The sequence below is a fragment of the Dermatophagoides farinae genome, chromosome 7 (genome assembly GCF_024713945.1).
Source record: "Dermatophagoides farinae isolate YC_2012a chromosome 7, ASM2471394v1, whole genome shotgun sequence".
NCBI classification, from domain to species: domain Eukaryota; kingdom Metazoa; phylum Arthropoda; class Arachnida; order Sarcoptiformes; family Pyroglyphidae; genus Dermatophagoides; species Dermatophagoides farinae.
Window position 1 is genome coordinate 2,938,088 of NC_134683.1, and position 20,682 is coordinate 2,958,769.

At 29.6% G+C, this 20,682-nt stretch overlaps 6 protein-coding genes and 1 long non-coding RNA gene across 8 annotated transcripts; 4 read left to right on the plus strand and 3 right to left on the minus strand.

Annotated features, from left to right (window-relative positions):
• Positions 1–690: 690 nt before the first annotated feature.
• Positions 691–3,374, plus strand: LOC124496793 (uncharacterized). 2 transcript variants are annotated; one of them, XM_075733041.1, is made up of 4 exons: positions 691–857; positions 954–2,061; positions 2,125–2,382; positions 2,454–3,374. In XM_075733041.1, exons 2-4 carry the CDS (start codon positions 1,102–1,104, stop codon positions 3,189–3,191), a joined length of 1,956 nt encoding a protein of 651 aa, XP_075589156.1. In that variant the 5' UTR covers positions 691–857; positions 954–1,101; the 3' UTR covers positions 3,192–3,374. The 2 variants fall into 2 exon arrangements, with proteins under 2 accessions (XP_075589156.1, XP_075589155.1); XM_075733040.1 differs by lacking the exon at positions 691–857 and having other exon boundaries at positions 883–2,061.
• LOC124497299 (uncharacterized) lies at positions 3,156–12,753 on the minus strand. The gene is made up of 3 exons (XM_047060950.2): positions 12,699–12,753; positions 4,409–6,846; positions 3,156–4,351 (listed from the first exon to the last, which is right to left on the minus strand). The coding sequence occupies exons 2-3, from the start codon at positions 6,252–6,254 to the stop codon at positions 3,375–3,377; spliced, it is 2,823 nt and encodes a 940-aa protein (XP_046916906.2). The 5' UTR covers positions 6,255–6,846; positions 12,699–12,753; the 3' UTR covers positions 3,156–3,374.
• On the plus strand, positions 7,040–8,009 carry LOC142597715 (uncharacterized). Its single transcript, XR_012832351.1, has 2 exons — positions 7,040–7,116; positions 7,196–8,009. It is a non-coding gene; the product is annotated as an uncharacterized LOC142597715 (long non-coding RNA).
• A 341-nt stretch (positions 12,754–13,094) lies between the features above and the next one.
• LOC124497315 (acyl-CoA desaturase) lies at positions 13,095–15,261 on the minus strand. Its single transcript, XM_047060969.2, has 3 exons — positions 14,079–15,261; positions 13,782–14,003; positions 13,095–13,715 (listed from the first exon to the last, which is right to left on the minus strand). The coding sequence occupies exons 1-3, from the start codon at positions 14,409–14,411 to the stop codon at positions 13,167–13,169; spliced, it is 1,104 nt and encodes a 367-aa protein (XP_046916925.2). The 5' UTR covers positions 14,412–15,261; the 3' UTR covers positions 13,095–13,166.
• A 324-nt stretch (positions 15,262–15,585) lies between these two features.
• LOC124497316 (uncharacterized) lies at positions 15,586–16,919 on the plus strand. Its single transcript, XM_047060970.2, has 2 exons — positions 15,586–16,545; positions 16,625–16,919. The coding sequence occupies exons 1-2, from the start codon at positions 15,687–15,689 to the stop codon at positions 16,771–16,773; spliced, it is 1,008 nt and encodes a 335-aa protein (XP_046916926.2). The 5' UTR covers positions 15,586–15,686; the 3' UTR covers positions 16,774–16,919.
• An 84-nt stretch (positions 16,920–17,003) lies between these two features.
• Positions 17,004–19,173, plus strand: GrlHz (Gustatory receptor-like Holozoa). Its single transcript, XM_047060958.2, has 2 exons — positions 17,004–18,534; positions 18,616–19,173. The coding sequence occupies exons 1-2, from the start codon at positions 17,107–17,109 to the stop codon at positions 19,081–19,083; spliced, it is 1,896 nt and encodes a 631-aa protein (XP_046916914.2). The 5' UTR covers positions 17,004–17,106; the 3' UTR covers positions 19,084–19,173.
• On the minus strand, positions 19,103–20,578 carry beta3GalTII (beta-1,3-galactosyltransferase 6). Its single transcript, XM_047060973.2, is given in 3 exon segments — positions 19,103–19,492; positions 19,494–20,248; positions 20,320–20,578. Coding segments are annotated over 2 exon segments (1,023 nt in total). The 5' UTR covers positions 20,208–20,248; positions 20,320–20,578; the 3' UTR covers positions 19,103–19,183.
• Between the last annotated feature and the right edge of the window lie 104 nt (positions 20,579–20,682).

Below are 20,682 nucleotides of genomic sequence, written 5' to 3' on the forward strand. Positions count from 1 at the left end.
TGTTTGAGATTTTTTCTCATTATCAGGAAACAAAAATATTACTGTAACATTGTAAAGGCAAATTTTTATCACTATTTCCGGTAGTTTATGAAACTGAACAGCCAGAAAAAAAACAAACAAACAAGCCTGGAATTATTCATTTTCGTTTGCTGTTTCATTTTTTTTATGTCAATCTATATGGAAGAGAAATATTAGATAGAGAGTATCGAACATCATCATAACCAGTCCATTGACACCTCTCAGTGATTATATAACCCCAAACATTCGATATCTTTTTTTTTTAGTTTAGTTTCTCTTTCACAATATTATCATCGTTATGTGTAACATACAAACACCATTATTATCATTACCATCTATGAAAAAATATCCATCCATCCATTCATTCAATCTATATATCTCTAGATATATACCGCTATGATTTTTTTTCCTATTTCTTGATTTTTTGTTTGAAAAAAATTAGAAAAATAAATCAGTTGCGCAAGCGTCCCGTTCTATATTTTTACAATTTTGGCCATGGATCCATTCATTTATTCAGCATAATATATGAATGTGATCCTGTTCTTTTTTTTTGTTCACCGTTCATGCATTCATGTGTATCTTGCGTGTGTCTGTGTGTGCCTGTGTTTGAATACAACTGTCATATTTCAATGTTTTCAATTATGCCACTCGTTTTCTCTCTCTCTTCATTCTTTTTCCATATGACGACGATATTTTTGTTGTTGTTGTTGTTGTTGTTGTTGCAATTTCAAAATTTAGCTGCTCAAAACTTTGTTGTTGTTGTTTATGATTATTCAACAGTATTTTTTTTTGTTGTTGTTGTTGACTAAATGATTGTATTTACAACATAACGATTAAAAGTACCGTTATCAATCCAGATCAGATGTTTCTATTTTTAATTTTGAATTCTATTTTAAACTAATGTTTTTTTTTTAATTTTTTTTTTTTGAATTTAGAAAAAATTAAATCGTCAATTTATATATATATATGATCATGTCATTGAACGATTGTAATCCATTTGCTGATGATCTGTATATATGAATAAGATCAGAATTTCAAAAAAAAAAACGAAAGATCAAAACATTGAAAAAGAAATTCGTTTGAATGAAGCTAAATAAAACGAAAATCAGTTCGGTGAGTACGACTTCGTTATGCAGTGAAAAGGAATCGTCGTCATCACAATCATCGAATATTCATCATCATCATCAACAACAACAACAACAACAAAATCATTATAACCATAACCATTTTCATGATTCCAATCCTGCAACAATGTTATTACCGAATACAACGGCAACAGCATTTCGTTCGTTTATTAAAACAAAAAGTACTGGTATTATGATACGTAAAGATCATTCAGATGATGATGATGAAGAAGTGGAAAAATTATGCGATAGTGAATGTTCAAAATTATCAAATGAATGTTGTTCAACACCAAATACGGCTGATGATACGGATGATCGACATCCTGAATTTTCAACAACAACAAAAACCAATGTTATTGTTAATTCTTCATCAAATGATAATTCTGATCTAGTCCACGATCAATCACAAAATCGATCATCATCTGATCATTCACATGATTCTTTTGCTATTCATTCGATTGACACCAATCAATCATTCATATCATCAGAATTGTATGAACAACAAACTGAAACTGGTAGCATATCAAGTTCAACATTCATTACTACTTCTGGTGGTAATAATAATCAACAACACCAACAACAACAACAACAAAAACAACAACAATTACAAAAATCTGGCGCTAAACGTCATCATCATATTCGTACTAATCCAATATTACCGATTTTGAAATCAAATCGTTTTGTTAAACATTCTAAAGCAAGTAATATATTGTTCACGAATAAAACACAAAAAAATCAAATGAAAAAACGTACCAGTTCTGAGAGTGGTACATCATCATCATTATACTCAACAACTAGTCAAGAATTAGTTCGATCACTACGTTCCGATAGAATGATATTGACACAACCGGACGAGGATCGTAGAAGACGTACAATTATCATTGAAAAACAAAAAAATACATTCGGTTTTACATTACAGGTTTGTCATCTTATTGTTATTAATTTCTTGATTTTAATTCATTTTTTTTATAACCAACAACAGACATATGGCATCAAAATTGGACAAGAGATTGAATTAATCACTTATGTAGATGAAGTAAGCTATGGTGGACCAGCATTTCGTGGTGGTATGCGTCCTGGTGATGTTATTTTATCGATCAATGGACGTGATGTTGAACGAGCCGATCATCAGACGCTAGTCAATTATATTAATTCTTGTGAAAAAACAATGCGTTTAGTTGTATTGTTTGAAGATTGTGTACGTAAAATTGAGCTTCATCTTGAATTTATCAAATTACAGGTTTGTAATGAAATTCTAGATTCATCTCATTATCATCATCATTATAAATTATTTTTATTATTCTTCAACAGAAATCTTTACAACAAAAGCTAACACAATTGGAAATTCTGAATCAACGAGAAGATCAGATTCTACTTAATGCTGCCTTACGAAATTGTACATCAAACGAAAATAATAATAACAATACTAATGAAAATTTTGTTGGTCAATTACAAATGAAGAAAAAATTTGCAAGCAAATCTTTAAATGTTAGTTTAAATGATTTAGATGATTGTCGTTATGATATTGATGATGACGATGATGATGATGATGATGACATTCTAGTTGATGATAGAATTCGTCCACCAAATGATTATTCAACATCAACATTTCCAAGAAAATCATCACACATAATCTATGTCAATAATAGTAACAACAATAACAATAATAATCAGACAAACATTCGAATCGGTAAAGATGAAGAAGAAAATGAAATACTCATAGATGATGACGATGATAATAGAACCTCAAACAATAATGATGCTGATGATGATGATAAACGTAATGGTAATAATAATAATAGTGATCAAATCATTGTACAAAATGATAGTAATGATTGTAAACAATCAATATCATTACCACAATCTGTTCATAATTCATTGGATTGTTTAACGAATGAAGCTTATGAAGATGATGAAAATTTAATGCTCGATCATAATAATCATCATCATCATCAACCAACACAAAACAAAACATCAAATCATAAAAAGAATTTATCATCCATTTCAATACATTCAAGTGATTCAAGAGATTTTATTACCAAACTATAGATTATAACTTTTTTCATATGCAAATTATTATTATTTATTTAAAAAGTTTTATTTTTAATTAATATTCTCACTTTTATGAAAATCAAAAATTAAAAAAAATGAATCGACAAATATTTTTCTCTGTACAAACAAATAATAATAAAAAATGAATTATCAAATTAAAGTTATTAGAACAATGAAAAATCAATCTTGTTTTAATTTATCAGATGATGATTCTTCTGGTTGTAAATTTTCTTTTGGTGATCCAAATATTTTTGTCCATACAAGACTTAATGATGAACGGAATGGTGATTTTCTCATGAATGAACGAAATCCAAGAAAATCGCTATTTGTTGTAGTTGTTGATAATGGATCACCAACATAATTTGAACAATCAATATTTGTTGTTAACCTATCCGATGGTTTTGGTAAAACAGAAAATGAACTACAACGTGATCTTTGCAGTTGTTGTTGTTGCTGTGGATGTTGATGATGATGATGATGATTATGAAATGATTTAGACATTGCATAAGTTGCAGGTAATGGTTTTCTTATGAAACTTCGTCGTAATAATGGATTACGATCTAACAATGGTGTTGGTGGTGGTTGTTGTTGATCATCGTCATCGATGTATGATAATTGCTCTGTTTGTTTGATATGCAATGAGGATCGATTTTTACAAGGATAATGATGACAGATACTTTTGCAAAAAAAATCATCATCATTGTCATTGTTATCATCGTTCCAATTGGAACTAGTATTATTAGTGACTAGTAAATTTTCGTAGCTATTACATAACACAGACGATTGTAAAATACCATTTGAATGAATAGAATTACGATAATTGTTCATTTCGAAATTCGTTGAACAATTATTCATATCGAATGATGATGATTGTTTCGTATCGACATTGTTATTATGGAATTTCGGTGTCGAAGTTCGTATTAAAATTTGATGATGAATATTGTTCTCTTTCAATGATAAACGTTTCTTTTTGTTTGTCACCTGCTGCAGTGGTTGCTGTTGTTGATATTGATTAATTTTCGGTTTATGAAAGGCCATTGTCGAATCATTCATGATCAAATGACTAAGCGATAATGCAGGACGGATAGAACTAGTAAGAGATCTGGATACTGCTTTAGATGAATAATTTGATGTCCTAGATATTGGTTTACAGGTATCTTTTAAAGAAGAATTTGACGAATAAAATTTAAAGATTTCGAAAATTAAAAACTTACCTGGTGAATACATTTTTCTTTTTATTGTAGATGTCTTTTCAATTAGATTATCATCAGCATTGTCAACACCGTAAATATTCCATAAAGATTTACAATGTTTTTGTCGTTGCCACGTATGTCGTTGTTGACGTTCCAAAAGATATAGCTTACGTACATCAGGTTTTATTTCTGTTCTTGTCGGACGTAATTGACTTTGATCATAATTGTGAATAGCAGTCATCAAACGATCATGAAGACAAGGTTCATAATTTTGAACAAATTTCGATGACTTTGGCAAATTACGTCTTTCAGAAGGAGGTTTTAAATTCTTCAATTTTTCTGCAATCGATTCTTGAGTAAACATTACAGGTAATGATCGTAACGATGATGGTTCAGATTCATCATCATTATGATTAGCTGCTTTTCGTAGATTTTCACGTATATTTTCGATATGTCGAAGTAATTCATCATTTTTGGGAGTCAATTTTTGTTCCTTAGATTTCGATTCATCATCATTGTGAACATGATCGTCATGTAAAGGAACCGGTCGAAGACGAACACCGAATCGAAGTTCAGACATTACTTTTATCCAGGTTTGTGCCCATATTTTTAGACTTTCAGTATCTAGTTGTTGATAAGATGATGGTGATAGATCAGATGAAGCGAATAATTTATTCAAATGTTGTTGCCGTTGATCATCAGGTCCATTATGATCATAAAATTGATTGACTAATTTACTTAATTTAACTGCCTCATCAATCATCATTTTACAGACAGTACGATAATAATAATCAGCACCCAATTGATTTTTGGTCAATAACATTTCGATTGTTGCATTCTTTTCCGAAGATTGTATCAATGTTTGATAATGTTGTTCACATTTGACTAGGACCCAATTTAAACAACTTTCTTCCATTGCATCAATATAACCTTCATCGACGAGATCTTTATGTTCGGATCCACGGATCATCGAAAGCATTAATAGTTCAAGACTTTCTTCAAGGTCTAATTCTTCTTCTTCTTCTTCTTCGTCATCATCATTATTGTTTTTTTGTTGATTGGATGACAGCTGGCAACGTTTCCAATTCCATTCTAATGCTGAATAGATAATTGTTGCTAGCGAAGCAATCAAACCATTAATTGATTCATTCATCAAACGTTTATCATCATTTTTAGTGAACAAAAGTATATCATTATCATCGTCTTCGTCAGTTTCGGCATTATTATTTTTATTATTATTATTATTATTATTAGTAGTAGACATAACTTTTGCCCTATTATCAATCGACACTGTCCATGTTGAATTGCATACATTTCCATGATGATCGAATAAAATTTGTGAAAATGAAGTCAACTTTCGTAATAAAAGTTCACAGCCGTTTATTTTAGTTCCATTTCGTCGTTCGAATTGCATCAACAATTCATTCAATGTTTTGGTTGATTGATAGATTAAAGCCCATGCCTGTTCTTGATTGATATTACATTGAAATGTATTCATTATGAAATTCAATGAATTTATTATTAAAGTCGATGATGATAATGATGATGGCGGTGTCGATGATGATAATGATAATGATTTAGCCGTTGATATTGGTGTTTTTGATGATATGGGAAGGGAATTAGTAGGCGTTGATGGTAATATTAATGATGATGAGGTGATGGTCGATAATTGTTGTTTATTATTATGGCTATGATATTTATTTGATGATTGTTGTGATGGTTTTATGGCTGTGGTAATGATTGGCATCGATGTAGATGTTCCAATTGTTGTCGTTGTCATTATTGTTCGTCTCTGATGATGATGATGATGATGATCATCACAACGAAAATAACTTTGGTGATCGACCACTGACATTTTGTCGATCATATATATCAATAATAATATATCGATTCTTGATCGGTCATTTCACATTCACATCAATGTTGATATTGATTGATTTAAAGTATTGATCAAAATTGATCTTACGATCGATAGATCCATTGACCTAAACAACAATCGATTGATTTGAAGGGGAAAAGAAATAGGTTGATCACAACAACAACAACAAAAAAAAAATAATAAAAATTCAATGTAAAACACACACACGCCCGAAAAAAAAATTGGAGAGAAAAATTCAATTATGACGCTTGTCGATATTTTTTTTTTTTTTTTCACTGTCGTGTTCGTATAGGTTTTGCCTTATTTCACATGAAGCAAATTCAAAAGACGATCCAAATTCATCAAAGATATCAAAGTTATCTTGCGTTATCGAGCACACACACACACAAAGAAAAACACGCATGGGGTATGACACAAAAAAAAACAAAAAAACAAAAATAAAAAATTATAGTTCACAGTCAATTTTGTTGTTCAAATATAACGTACACTGATGATCATACCAAAAACCAACACACGTTGTTCAAGACCACCACAACAACAACAAATGTTGGATCAACACAAATTTTTTTTCTGATTAAATCTATAAAAAAAAATGGTAATGATAATTATTCTTGAGAAATCTCTTGTTGCGATATAAATGAATGAATGAATGAATGTCAAAATGTTGAAAATTTCAAACAAACAAACGAAAAAAAAAATTGCGTCGTAATCAAACAGGTCAATAACGTGTGTTTTGTCGTTGTCGACGTAGTTGTTGATAATGTCATTGGATTATTGAAAATAAGGTCGATATTTATGATAATAATAATTGTCGGCACATAAACAATTAAATAATTTATAACAAAAAAAAGTAAGTTGTTGAAAGTGGAAGTTTTTTTTCAAATTATAATTAATTTAAATGTTTTTTTTTGTATGTATAATATATATAGCAAAATTCAAAGTTGGCAAATTTTTTTGTTTTGTTTTTGTTGCAATTGACCATCGTCATCGTTGTCATAACACAATTTGAAGACTTGATTTTTTTTGTCTACTTTTTTTTCATGAAAGAGACCAATGGAGATGATAATAAATCGTAGTGGTAGATTGTTGTTGTTGTTGTTGCAAAAAAAAGATTCAGCACTTACGATGATGATGAACGAATGATGAAAACTTTCATTTTGTTATCTTTCACGATTTTCGATTTTCTTTTTTCTTATCTTTCCGCCGATTTTTATTTTTGATTTGTTTTGCCGATTTTTTTTTATATTTTGGTTTTGGTTTGGCCAGTTTTTTTTCATACCGCTTTGGTCAAGAAAAAAGAAATGAAAATAACTACTTTCTACTGATTTGATTTGATTCAATTCGTTACGATCAAATGAAAATGTATGTGTTTCAAGAAAAATGTAATGGATTGAATTGAAATGGTGGTGGTGGTGGTTGGCGAACCCGAACGAACTTAACAACACACACACATACACGCGAATACATATAAAAGACCTATCAACCGATAGACCGATCAATGATGATGATGATGATGGTGGTGATGAAGATGAAAATAAAAATGACTCAGGTTTTCATTCATAAAAAAAGCGAATAAATCCAATGATCCGATGTTATTCGCACTTGTTGTTGCTGTCTACATTTTTTTTTTGAACACATTATTATCATCATCATTCGGTTCCGGCCTGAAACAAACCATAAAAAAACATGATTATTATGATGATGATGATGAACATCGTATAAATAAATATATATATGATCAATCAATTCTTTCTATAGTGCATCGTAATAGAACAAAATAATTCTATACCCCATTGATGATGATGACGAAGTACAAATGAAAAAAAAAAATAAAAATTTATGCTGATCACGAAGTCATTGTAATGAAGATGTCAATGCTATGATGATGATGATGAACCTAAAACGATGATGATAATAATAAACACCTGGTGATGAAGAAGATATATATTGATTTCCGAATTGTTGAAAAAAAATGAAAGAAAAATTGTCAGAATATTTTATTGCATAATATATAACTACATTATCATCTCAAACACACACACACAGAGATAGGAAGCAGAAAGTTAACACTAATAAAAGATGTAAACAACACACACACACACACACTTGAACAATGAAAATGGATGGATTTATCTTTGTATTTCATTTTATTGTTTCACTCACAATTCAACAACAAAAAAGTTTTTGTTTCCGCAACAAAAAAAAAACAACAACAACATTTGTTAACATCTTTGTGTTGATGATAATTTGGTAAAAGCAAAAAAAAATTATTACATTGATGATGATGATAATCAAACATTGACACGTTTGACAACTGGAACGAAATGTTCGGTTTTTTTTTGTTTGTTTGTTTGGTATAACATTCAACAAGTTATTGGCTTAAACATCATCATCATCATCATGGAAACCTTAAAAACACAAACAAACATCAATCGTAGAACGAATCAATCAATCAATTATATATTTATCTATGAAACAACTTTCTATTTAAATTCATAGTACCTGCCATGAATGAATGAAAAAAATGAAATCAATGATTGGTTAGTCTTTTTTTTCCACTTTCTATAACTATGAACACCTACAACAATCGATAAATAAATGATGATGATGGTGGTGGTTTTTTTAGGGGTCGGGCAAATTGGCGCTGCGAATACAATGAAAGTTGTTGCTGTTGTCGTTTTTTTTTTTTGGTATTCAAATAATCGAAAATATCTGACGCATATGGTAACGGTGAAAAAAAAAATTGATGATGAAATGTGACCGAAAATAAATAGAAAAAAAAGAACTAGATCATCCAAATCATTGAGAGATGTGATGATGTAAATCCATTTCAGATGATGATGGTGATGGTAAGGTTTGATCGGTCATCATCATTATCGTTTTATTGTTGTTGATGTTTGTGTATTTTTCTTTTTTGGGGCCACAAAAATTACCACACACACACTTGATCTATCATTATCGTTTTATAAACGGGTAAACAAGAAAAAGAAAAAAAGAAAATAAACAAACGAAAAAATTTTTACGTCGAATATATAGTCTTATTGTTTGTTAATAAACACTATAGGGCGCCATGGTCCAAAGAACGACGACGGCAACGATGATGATGATGATGGATTTAGAAATATCAACTCTTTCACCATATAATATTATCGTTGTTGAAATTCAGAAATTATTATTGTTGTTGTCGAAAAAATTGTTGTCTTTCTCTCTCACTCGTTCTAGGTATACATTTGAATCCAACGTGAATGTAGAACAATGGTAGATATATCTATAGTTGAGATAGACGCAAGCTATAGCCATCATCATTGTAGATTGCTTGTGTACACACACACACAGGTTCACCTGGCCAAAAGATAAACTACAATAGATTCGCAAAAGAAAAAGAGACACTTGTTGTTGTTGTGCGGTGTGTGTGTGTGTGTGTGTTTCACAGTCTAATGGTTTTTTTCTCGTTGAAATGAATATCATCATCATCATCTTCGTCGTCGTCATATAACAATGTTTTTTTTCCATTTGGATGCAAAAGAAAAAAGAAAAAGAAAACTCTTTGGGAGTAACCAAAAGATTGAATTGAGAAACAAAACAAAACAAGACAAAACAAAAAAAAATACATTATGGCGCCCTGGCTTGCGTGGCGTGTGTGTGTGTGTGTGTTGTTTTTCTGTTTTGTTGATTTATTTTTTTAATTTCATTCATGTTTTTTTTTCATTCATTTATTCAGGTGAAGGAAATCCCGTTTTTGATGCACACACACACAGATACACAGATACACACAAATAAACATGCAATGCACGTTTTTTTTTTTTTTTTTTTTGGATACGAATGAGGTGAACCAAAATATATACGTAGAAAAAAAAGAGCATTATTACATTCCTTTTGGGATTCTAATGTAATGAATTTTTCAACCTTTAAACAACGCCATCAATTAATGTTGATGACGGTGATTACGATAATAGCATCATGATTTCGTTTTTTTTCTCCAATTTAAAAAAAAACAACAAAACGGAAAAGTTGATCGAATGAAAATGAGAGAAAAAAAATCTCGAAAATTTTCGACAATAATAAATGTTATCGTTATTATATGTACATGTGACGGTAATTGATCCATATCTATAGATATGTAGTCGATTATTGATTGTTGTTGTTGGCTAAATTATTGATTTTGACATATTTCGGGTATCGGTTTCGGTTCATTTATTCATTTCTCTAACCCAATATATCAAACAAATAATAATAATAATAATAATAAAAAATTAATTTTCTCTACAACAACAACGATTCAATTTGATTTCTTTTCTGATTCGATTGATAATCATCAATCCAGTTTATTAATCGGGTCGATCGGTGTCAGTAGCAATGTCTATGTGTGTGTGTGTGCATGTGTGTGTGTGTGTGTTCATTTTCAATCAATCTATCCGTGATCGATAATGTCAAAACTAATGACAAACAGACGTAGCAGCAACAACTAAAATTAATGTTTTATTCATCATTGTTAAATTCAAATATTAATCGATTCTTGTTGTTTGGGGAAGGATTAACCGAAAATGAAATAATTTTTTTTATTCATGTTAATCGATCGATCGATCGATATATTTGAAATTCAATTTTTTTTTTTCGCATTCACCCTGAGAATTGGATCTAATCTAATCGATATTATTATTTTTATTTTTTTTGATGTATCATTTCCATCAAACAACGGCAACATTGAATTTAAAACAGTGAAAAAAAATGTAAATTTTATCTATTAGATTGTTAATCTAGTTTTTTTTGCACTAGAATGATTTTGAATTAAATCCAAAAGCAAATGATAATGATGACCACCTGTCATTCGGTCTATTTATTCATCTATATCTGGTCAATGTATATGAGTGGTGGAAATTGTTAGTTTGATTACTGCACACACACACACACACACTGTTACTACGAACCATGACAACAACAACAACAAAAAAATTTTTGGGCGAATTTTATAAATAAATCGGGTATATGAACATAGATAAAAAAAAATTATGACAAAGGATAAAAAGAAAAAGAATTGTCACACAAAATACACATGCACGCAAGCATACCACAATAATTGGATTCCATTGGATCATCAAACAAGTAGTAACATAATAAACAATTGACAGTATCTAAAAAAAAATTGTGATCAGAAAAAAATCATTTTTTTTTTGACATGAAAATTCGTAATCAACAATGGAAAAAAAATTGTATTTGACAACGACAACGATGACGACGATGATGATGATGATGATGAATCATGGCATACAGCAACACACACCATCACCGGACACATATATGTTGAACCTGTTGTTGTTACACATGCACACACACACCTGTTGTTGTTGTTGTTGTTATTCGTATGAATGAATTCATGCAAATTTTTTTTTTGTTTTTTGTCAACATTTCATCATAATCATGAAAAATAAAATTTTCAGTTTTTTTTCTCTCACAAAATTTTTTTTGTCACTTAAAAACTACGTTTTAAATTTTTTTTTTTTTTTTCATTCGAGAAATCATACACACACACACACACACATAAAAACAATTTGCGGAATGAATAAATTGAAAACATTTTGACATTGTCGTCGTTGTGTGTGTGTGTGTGTGTCATTATTGTGGCCATTTATCACATACACACGCCTAAACGGAATTCTTTTTTTTCTCTCTCTCTCTCTCTCTCTCTCTCTCTCTCTCTCTCTCTCTCAATCGGAACCACCATTCAGATTCGTTCATTCGTCAGTTCGTTCGTCCATTTTGTGGCACACAATATAATAATGAAATTTTTGTTTTTTCTTTTCGCATGAGATTTTTCTTTCTTTCTCTCACTCTCTTTTTATATATATTTTTTTTTAAAATAGGTGTTTGTGTTGTCGACAATTGCTGTTTCGGATATATAAATGTAAATGATTTGGCCTCAAAATTATCCAACCGTTTATAAGCAGTCGTTCGTTTTTTTTTTTTGTTTTGTTTATTAGGTATTCATAAATTGTAAATTTTTTCTTCTTCTTCTTTTTCTTTCTGATCATCTTTTTGTCTGCATTTTAAATCCTACCGGTTCACTACACATATGATGATGATGATGATCATCATCATATTTTTTCTGTTTTTGATACTTTTTTTTTGAATGGAAACAATTATCGTATTTTGACTAAATAGTGGTCCTAATGATGGTAATGATAATGATAGGTTTTTTGTTGTTGTTGTTGTTGTTGTTGTTGTTATTATACAGATTGAACTAGAATTTTTCAACACACAATCCATGATGGTTAACAATTGTTGTTGTTATTGTCGTGATTTATGACAAAATTTTAATTGAAAGTCACATATGACACCCAAGTGAAAATTATTCTTCCATAACAAATTATTGAATTTTAATCACTAAAAAATTACAGATAAATTATGATAAAGTTAATTAATATGAACACTTACCCATAGGTTGGATTCATTTATCCAAAGATGATTTACATGATTATGATCAAACAATTCAACAAAACTATCATCCATATACACAAAGTACAAAAATTATCGTAGTATGCAACAAGTTAGTATAAATGTCTCTGATGTTGATTACATGGCGACAAAAAAATTTCTAAAATTCTCATCAAAATATCCTGGATATCATTATTATCAGATTCTTGGCATTTATTTTATTAAGCTAACACTACTATAGTCAAAGTCATAATAATAAAAATGATGATGATGATCTTGAAATTTATCCACATAATTTTTTGACATTGTTATTAGTAACCATAAAATGAAAGAAAAAAAAAATACACACATGCAATAATCAAAAAAAAAAAAAAAAAACAAATGGATCAACAAATATTAAGCAATAAAATATTTATCTTCCCCCTTCCCCCCATCGCATAAGAAAATGTTGTAGTTATTAAATGATGATCAATTGATTATTTGAATCATAAAAGATGAATGAATTAAAAATCGTAATGCCAATAACACCCATAAGGCCCAGAATAATGTCAACAAACCAAATACTGTATCGAGTAGTAAATTTTTTGGTTGACGATCAAACACATTCATTAATTGTTGATTTCCGTATTTACGTAATCGTTCTTCAATCATTTTTCTATCAACTTTTTTACGATCCCATGCTAAATTTAACCATGCACATAGATCAATAAATGCTGTCATTGGATTATAATTAACATCCCAACGAAATTCTGATGCAGAATAATCCCAAGGAAATGTATGATGATAATTATGATATGCTTCACCCATTGTAACATATGTAGTGAATCGATTTTCAGTTGGTTTGATACGTTCATCATATGGTTTACTACCCCAAATATGTGCAGCTGAATTGACCAATGCAGTTTGATGTAATGATAATGCTATTCGAAACAGATTCAGGCATGTTGCATTTATAAATGATTCATTCCATAAAAAACATGGCACAAATGTTGGAATCATAAATGTTATAAGCAAAACCTATTGGTTGTAAAAAAAATCAAATTGTTATAATGGGGAAAAATCACAAAGTCAACAAAAACTAACCAATGGAACATAGAATCGATGTTGAAACCAAACAACTGCGTCATTTTCTAAATCAGTAATATCAATTTTTTGACTTTTCTCCAAATATTCTGGATGACGATCGGTAAATATCCATCCCATATGTGAATAGAAAAATCCACGTTTAGCATTATGTGGATCAGCATCAGTATCAGAATATTTATGATGAACACGATGAAATAAACACCATTGAAGAATACTAAGCTACAGGTGAAAGAATGAACAAAAAAAAAAAATAGATTAGATAAAAAAAATTCTCGAAACAATCACAAATCATACCTGTAATGCTAATGTTTGACAAATCATAAGAAAAATTCGTAACAAAAAATGTGCTCGATATGCACGATGTGTCCAAAGTCGATGGGCACCACAAATAATACCAGTGGCGCCAAATTGTATGAGAATAAAATAAAAAACAAGGGTTTTAATTTGAGCATACATAATAGCTAAATAGATGCCAATCAATGCACCAATATGACCAATAGTCAACGATATGACAAACCACCAGTTCCATTTCCATCGATATGGTTTAACAGATTCTTCACTATAAGTTTTAATCACTTTATTATTATTCATCATAATCAATTGTTGATGGCATAGAATTCTTGTCATGTATTTTGTATTTTCCACCACTACAATTGTTGATTATACCAATTGATCATTGTTTGTTGTTGAACAAAAATTTGTCGATCACATCACGATGAACAATCATCACCATGAAAACATCATCACCACAAGCAAAAAAAAAAAATCGGATTGGATTTTTCTTTGCACAAAAAAAAATCAAAAGATTCATTCAAAGAGAAAAATGACTCTTGGATGATGATTTGAATTTCATATTTTCATCATAACGGCGATGTTTGAGAAAAATGGAGAAAAAAAAATTTTTGATTTGACAAATCACTTGAAATACGATAAGAGGACAAATAAATGGATTGTATGATGACGATGATGATGATGATGATATACATTCACCAATGTGAAGAATGAATTTTCTTTTGCCGTTTGCAATTTGGTTCCACCTTTTATCATTTTTCTCACTTTTACTTTTTTTTTCATCATCATCATTTTTTTCTATTGTAAAGATTGAAATGGGAAAAACACAATTGATCACTTTGCAATTGTGTGTGTGTGTGTATGAAATTATGGTTTTGGAACAAGTTTTACGACACACACACACAAACAATGGAATCATTTGTGTCAAACATAACTTTTTCGATATTTGTCTTTATTTGTATGTACAATTGCGGTCATAAGAAATAAAATTGATGATCATCATCATCATCATTGGTCAGTTGGAAAAGTTAAAGACACACACATAGATGTATGCATGTGTATTGTGATTATTCAAAATCATTTTTAAAGAAAGGCAATAAAGTTGAATCCATTTTTAATAGATTTTGATTGTTCGTACATGAATGTGGCCAGAAAAAAAAAACATAAACGATAACATAAAAAAAAAATTCGACCTCAAAATTTGAATCCAATCAACAATAAAATGAAGGAAAAAATATTTTTGAATCAAAATTTTCATTCATAAAATGATGGCGACAATTTGAAATTGTTTGTAAATCAGGAAGTGACAACAACAACAAAAAAAGAAAAAGAAAAATCGAATGTCAATATTGCATATAATTGAATCATGTTTCTCATAATTACTCGTAAGCATCATAATCGAATTTATTATTATGGTATATTCACAACCGATAACAACAATCGATGGTTTTTCCAGATTCCAACAACAACAACAACAACAAAAAAAAATGTGTGAATAAATTTAGTAAACAAACAACAAAAATGTTTATGATTTTACATAAATAAACGAGTCGATAAATGGTGGAAATTTTGTTTCTTTGAATATAGGAAAAAAAATTACGTTCACCTGGAATGGAAAAATCTTTTAATGAGAAATCGATGAAAATCACATCGATTAAAAATAATGATGATATGATTCTTAATGTTGAAAAAACTAAATTGAAAACTATGCAGCAAAACAAATTAACACCATCAAAACGATCACAATCACCATCTGTACAAAGTACAAAAACAAAAACCGAATCTTTGATAGGAATGATGAAAAAAATCGAAATAAAACCAAAATCAACGATAACAAATCAATCATCATTGATATCAATCAATGATGAAGATGAATATTGTAAAACTGGTCTAAAAAAATTGGTAAGAAGATTTTTACCCGAAGATTATGATTCAGATCCAAGAAAAGCACAGGATAAATCATCTGATCAACCGATACCGGATCCAGCAGATTCTTGTCAACCAAATTTTGGTTATTGTTATTGTATGAAATTGTACATTGTAATCACATTATTTTTGGCCATGTGTGTTTATTTCAGTGATCCATGTGTTTATTTTTTACTAATGCCTGAAACATCTTTAACCACTGGTGTTGGTGATGGTAATGATACTATACCAATATTGGTGACACAAATCAATGACAATCATACTGTAGATGAATATACAGAATCCGATTCTATATCATTGCTTCAAAAAGGACAAAAAATTGAATATTGTGAATTTAAATTCGCTTACATTATATCATTGATCGTTGGATTATTAATATATGGATTAATATTCATAATATATACATGTCAATTGATTATTCATTTTTATAATTTTCCATGGTATCTTTCCGAATCGATTCTATTGGGTTGTTATTCAATCATTCTATTAATTATGTCCATTGTTGCTTACGTTACTAGCAATCATGCAATTGGAACAAGTTTAGGTAAGTTATTACCATTATTATTCATAATTTGATTTTTCATTACTAAACTTTTTCATTCAATTTGTGTTTTTGTTTACAGCATTTATCGATAGTTTAATTGGCATTATTCTTGCATTCGTAATATTTCGTAATCACAGAGATGGTATTGTTCCAGCCGCATTAATCGTTCAATATGATCCAGATGGTAATCTTTTAACACAAATATTATCCAGACGACATTTTGTCTGATCTGATCTTGACACAATGGGAAAAAATATTCTGTTGATATGAATTTTTTTCCCGTCTGATTATAAACAAAAATAAAGTAAATGAAAACAAAAAAATAATTGACCCATAAAAGTGGCTACTTTATTGTTTTGTTTGTTTATTTGTCTTAATTTGCACTTGAATTTGCATCATTTCAACCTTTCATTAATAATGTTTGTGTGTGTGTGTGTGAGAGAGCGAAACAAATTGTCTCTCTACAAAAAAAGAAACTTTTTCAAAAAACAAAAATCACAAAGATGACTTGAAAATGAAAACAATAGACAAATCATAAATGTAAAAAAAATAATAATCATCATGGATAATAATAATCGACACAATTGGCCATCAACATCCACCATAAATTCAACATTGACTTCAACAGCTAATCATAATAATTGTCAACATTATCACCATTATCATTATTATGGTTCATTATCCATAACCACATCGACATCAACATCAACAACAACAACAACAACAACAGCAACCACCACCACATCTACAACGAAAACAATTCTTGACAATTCTAATCAAATTAGATCATCATCATATTATCCATTATTGTCAATTTCATCGACAAATTATTGTGATAATAGCCAAAGAATTAATAAATTTTCCAATCATTTGATAAAGAAAAATATTCCTGAATCATTAACAAAATTGTGGATGACTGATGACGATGAGCAATATTCAAATATTCGACGTCATCATCATCGTCATAAACATTCATATCGTCATCAACATCATAATGATACGGCTGCTGAATCGACATGTTTTCTTGAAGATACCGCAATGGATGAAACAAATCTATCCGGTTCATTTGTTCATCAAGAATTTCGACCATCAATATCACGTGCTTTAGAATATTGTCATAATGAAGTTTTACCACCGTATAGACGATTACTTAAATTATTGGGTTGGCAACCATTTCAATTTGATTGTTCGGGTTTTGATTGTTGTAAAATTTTAATCAATTCGTTGCATATAATGTTTTTGTTTCTGATCATTTGTATTGGCCATCTACTTCAATATGCATCATGTTTTCGACAGGATAGTCTCGGTACTATGGATATTTTCGATGCAAAAATTCTCAACGATAACGATAATGCTGCTATTATAGATTTATTTCATCAACATTTTCATTTAGAAACAAATCAAAGTTATCAATTTTTTAATTTGACAAAAATTTTCAAAGAAATTAATCATGAACTTGCTAGTGAAATTGATGAACAAATTTTTATGAATCGTGTACAAATATTTCTACATTGTAAAGGATCAGCAATGGCACATTATTTTCTACCCGGTATCATTCATCTGGTATCATTTGCCATTATATTGAAACATTTACGTTTCTGTGAAGTGGATCGTTTTCAAAATCTATGCCTATTGAATTTATTATTAGCCACAAAAATTATTGGACATAAAAAGGCTAGTATTCAGATTAAAAAAATTGTACGAAATTGGATTGTAGCCATTTTTCTATGTCTATTATTGATCATAATTCAATTCGCTATACGTTTATTCATATTTGATGATGTATCATTTGGTTTTATCGGTGCTGAACATTTACAATGGCTACCAAAACCATTATTGTGGCTAAAATCTTTTTGTTTCATTTTATTTTCATTCATTGAATTGATACATATTTCAATCATAATCATATATGCACTTTATTGTCAAATGAACATTCTATTCATTCAGATGAATGTTACAGCCATAAGAGAAAAACGAATTAATTTTCAGGTAAGTTTTTACTATATTATGATGTGGGGTAAACATTTAATTTAACAAAAAAAAATTTTTTTTTTTGATAATTATTCATAGGAATTTGCCAAAAATACCGAAATATTCAAAATGAACATCAACTTCCTTAATAATCGTTATTCATTGAGCGTATCATTGTTAATGATTTATATAACGGCCAAAGCATCGGTTACCATGTTGGATATGTTTGCCAAATATTCATATGTTGGATGGCATTTACTAATGTTGGCTATTTCATCAATGATTTATTGGTCATTGTTATTATCCATACCATTATTACAGGCAGCAAGATTGACCAACGCCTGTCAATCGATCATCGACATTGGCCATGAGTTGTGTGCTAGACCATTCTGTTATCAACAAACAGCAAGAGATGATCTCGATTCATTGTTGACATATACAAGTAGTTTAAATCTAAAGGCACGTTTATTAATGATTCCGGTGCGCCCATCCTTTATTATATCAATATTTCTTGTTCTCATTTTTATTATATTGATTCTAAGTCAATTTCATTTGATTGATTTATGAGATTTGAGAAAAAAAAATTTTGTTGTTATACTCTCTATATTATTGATAAACAAATTAAAATAAAATCCATCATTATGAAATAAAAAAAAATATGCAAATATCACAGCATTGTTTTATTTCTTATACAACATTTGGTAGGAAGTTCATGCCAATTATATTCATATACAAGTCGTTGTTCCAGCTGTTGATTTCTGTAACATAAATAGCCAAAATTTATCAATGAATTATATTTGTTCGTCATATCAACAACAGTTTGTTTATGTTGAACAAGAAATGTATTGATACATCCACGTGATCGATATTCGGTATCGAAATTAATATCATGCAATCGTTCAATATGTAATGGTGATAGCCATGTTCCAAGTGATACATCTTCACTTTGATATAGCTGTAACCAATGTGAATTTGAAAGCAATGAATTCAATTAATTCATGTGAAAGTACGTAACCACCACCTAATGCATATGGTAAATATCGATCACATAGAAACCAATTTTTTTCTTTCCAAACACCTTTTTGTTTAACATGAGCACGACCATCGAAAAAACCCCAATAGATTGGAAGTTTATTTGAATTCTTGAGATTTCTTTGTTCCAACCATCTATAAATGGCATCGATACGAGCAAATGAATCATCATCAACTTTGATAAGATATTCAAATTTTCCACGATGATGATCCGAGATCCAATGAAATGATTGAATTAATTTCAATGATAAATTCTGATATGTATCACTAAGATTTGATAATAACATAAGATCATGATGTTGATGTTGTTCTTTCAAAAGTGCCGTTTTTGTTTCCGATGATAACTTATTCGTACCGATAACAAAATAATGTTTAAATTGAAGATTATTGCCCAGATTTATCCACGTATCACGTATACAATTACGGCGGGCAAGATTTTTAACCGATGTGAACACAATACAAATGAGAAAATGGTGATCAGAATTATCTACAAATGGATAAAATATCTGATCTGAATGATTATCATTTAATTTTGATGATGACCCAAAAATGATATTCATAAGAATAAAGCAGAGGATAAAACCGGCAAAAAATGCAACAATCAAATAGATACGACGTGATCCGATGATTTTCATCTTTACAAAAAAAAAAATTAACATATATTGTTCACCATCTGGTGATCAATTCGAGCATTTTGAATCTGAAATAGAAAAAAAACTAAATTTTAATTTAAATATTTAAAAATTAATTAAATAATGAATTTATTATTACCTGTCAACAGACTGATTGATCAACCGAGTGCATGTGACCAAAGAATGATATTTGTTTGGATATAGTTTCTATTAAATTCATTTTCACATCGATGTCGATATAATCTAATCTTAATAATTAAAAGTCATCGACATAATTATCACGATAGATAGATCAAATATACGCAAATTAATCCGTTCAATCAATCAAATGATTGTTTAGGTTCAATGGATTTATTTTTCCAAAAAAAAACAAAACAAACAACATCAATAATTATCATTGCCGCTAAATGATGATTGTCGATTTGGATTGTGAAGGCGGTTGTGGTGGCAGTGGTGGTGGTGGTGGTGGTGGCAATATGTCTGGATCCATGTTATTCAAGAT

Excerpts from the sequence above, each read along its gene's own strand:
- LOC124497299 (XM_047060950.2), bottom strand. The coding sequence starts at position 6,254 with ATGATCGACAAAATGTCAGTGGTCGATCACCAAAGTTATTTTCGTTGT. Across the intron at positions 4,352-4,408 it reads AAGAAAAATGTATTCACCAG|ATACCTGTAAACCAATATCT; the intron begins GTAAGTTTTTAA and ends CTTCTTTAAAAG.
- LOC124497315 (XM_047060969.2), bottom strand. The coding sequence starts at position 14,411 with ATGACAAGAATTCTATGCCATCAACAATTGATTATGATGAATAATAAT. Across the intron at positions 14,004-14,078 it reads GTCAAACATTAGCATTACAG|CTTAGTATTCTTCAATGGTG; the intron begins GTATGATTTGTG and ends TTTCACCTGTAG. Across the intron at positions 13,716-13,781 it reads ATCGATTCTATGTTCCATTG|GTTTTGCTTATAACATTTAT; the intron begins GTTAGTTTTTGT and ends TACAACCAATAG.
- LOC124496793 (XM_075733041.1), top strand. The coding sequence starts at position 1,102 with ATGAAGCTAAATAAAACGAAAATCAGTTCGGTGAGTACGACTTCGTTA. Across the intron at positions 2,062-2,124 it reads CATTCGGTTTTACATTACAG|ACATATGGCATCAAAATTGG; the intron begins GTTTGTCATCTT and ends AACCAACAACAG. Across the intron at positions 2,383-2,453 it reads TTGAATTTATCAAATTACAG|AAATCTTTACAACAAAAGCT; the intron begins GTTTGTAATGAA and ends ATTCTTCAACAG.
- GrlHz (XM_047060958.2), top strand. The coding sequence starts at position 17,107 with ATGGATAATAATAATCGACACAATTGGCCATCAACATCCACCATAAAT. Across the intron at positions 18,535-18,615 it reads AAAAACGAATTAATTTTCAG|GAATTTGCCAAAAATACCGA; the intron begins GTAAGTTTTTAC and ends AATTATTCATAG.
- LOC124497316 (XM_047060970.2), top strand. The coding sequence starts at position 15,687 with ATGGAAAAATCTTTTAATGAGAAATCGATGAAAATCACATCGATTAAA. Across the intron at positions 16,546-16,624 it reads TGCAATTGGAACAAGTTTAG|CATTTATCGATAGTTTAATT; the intron begins GTAAGTTATTAC and ends TTTTGTTTACAG.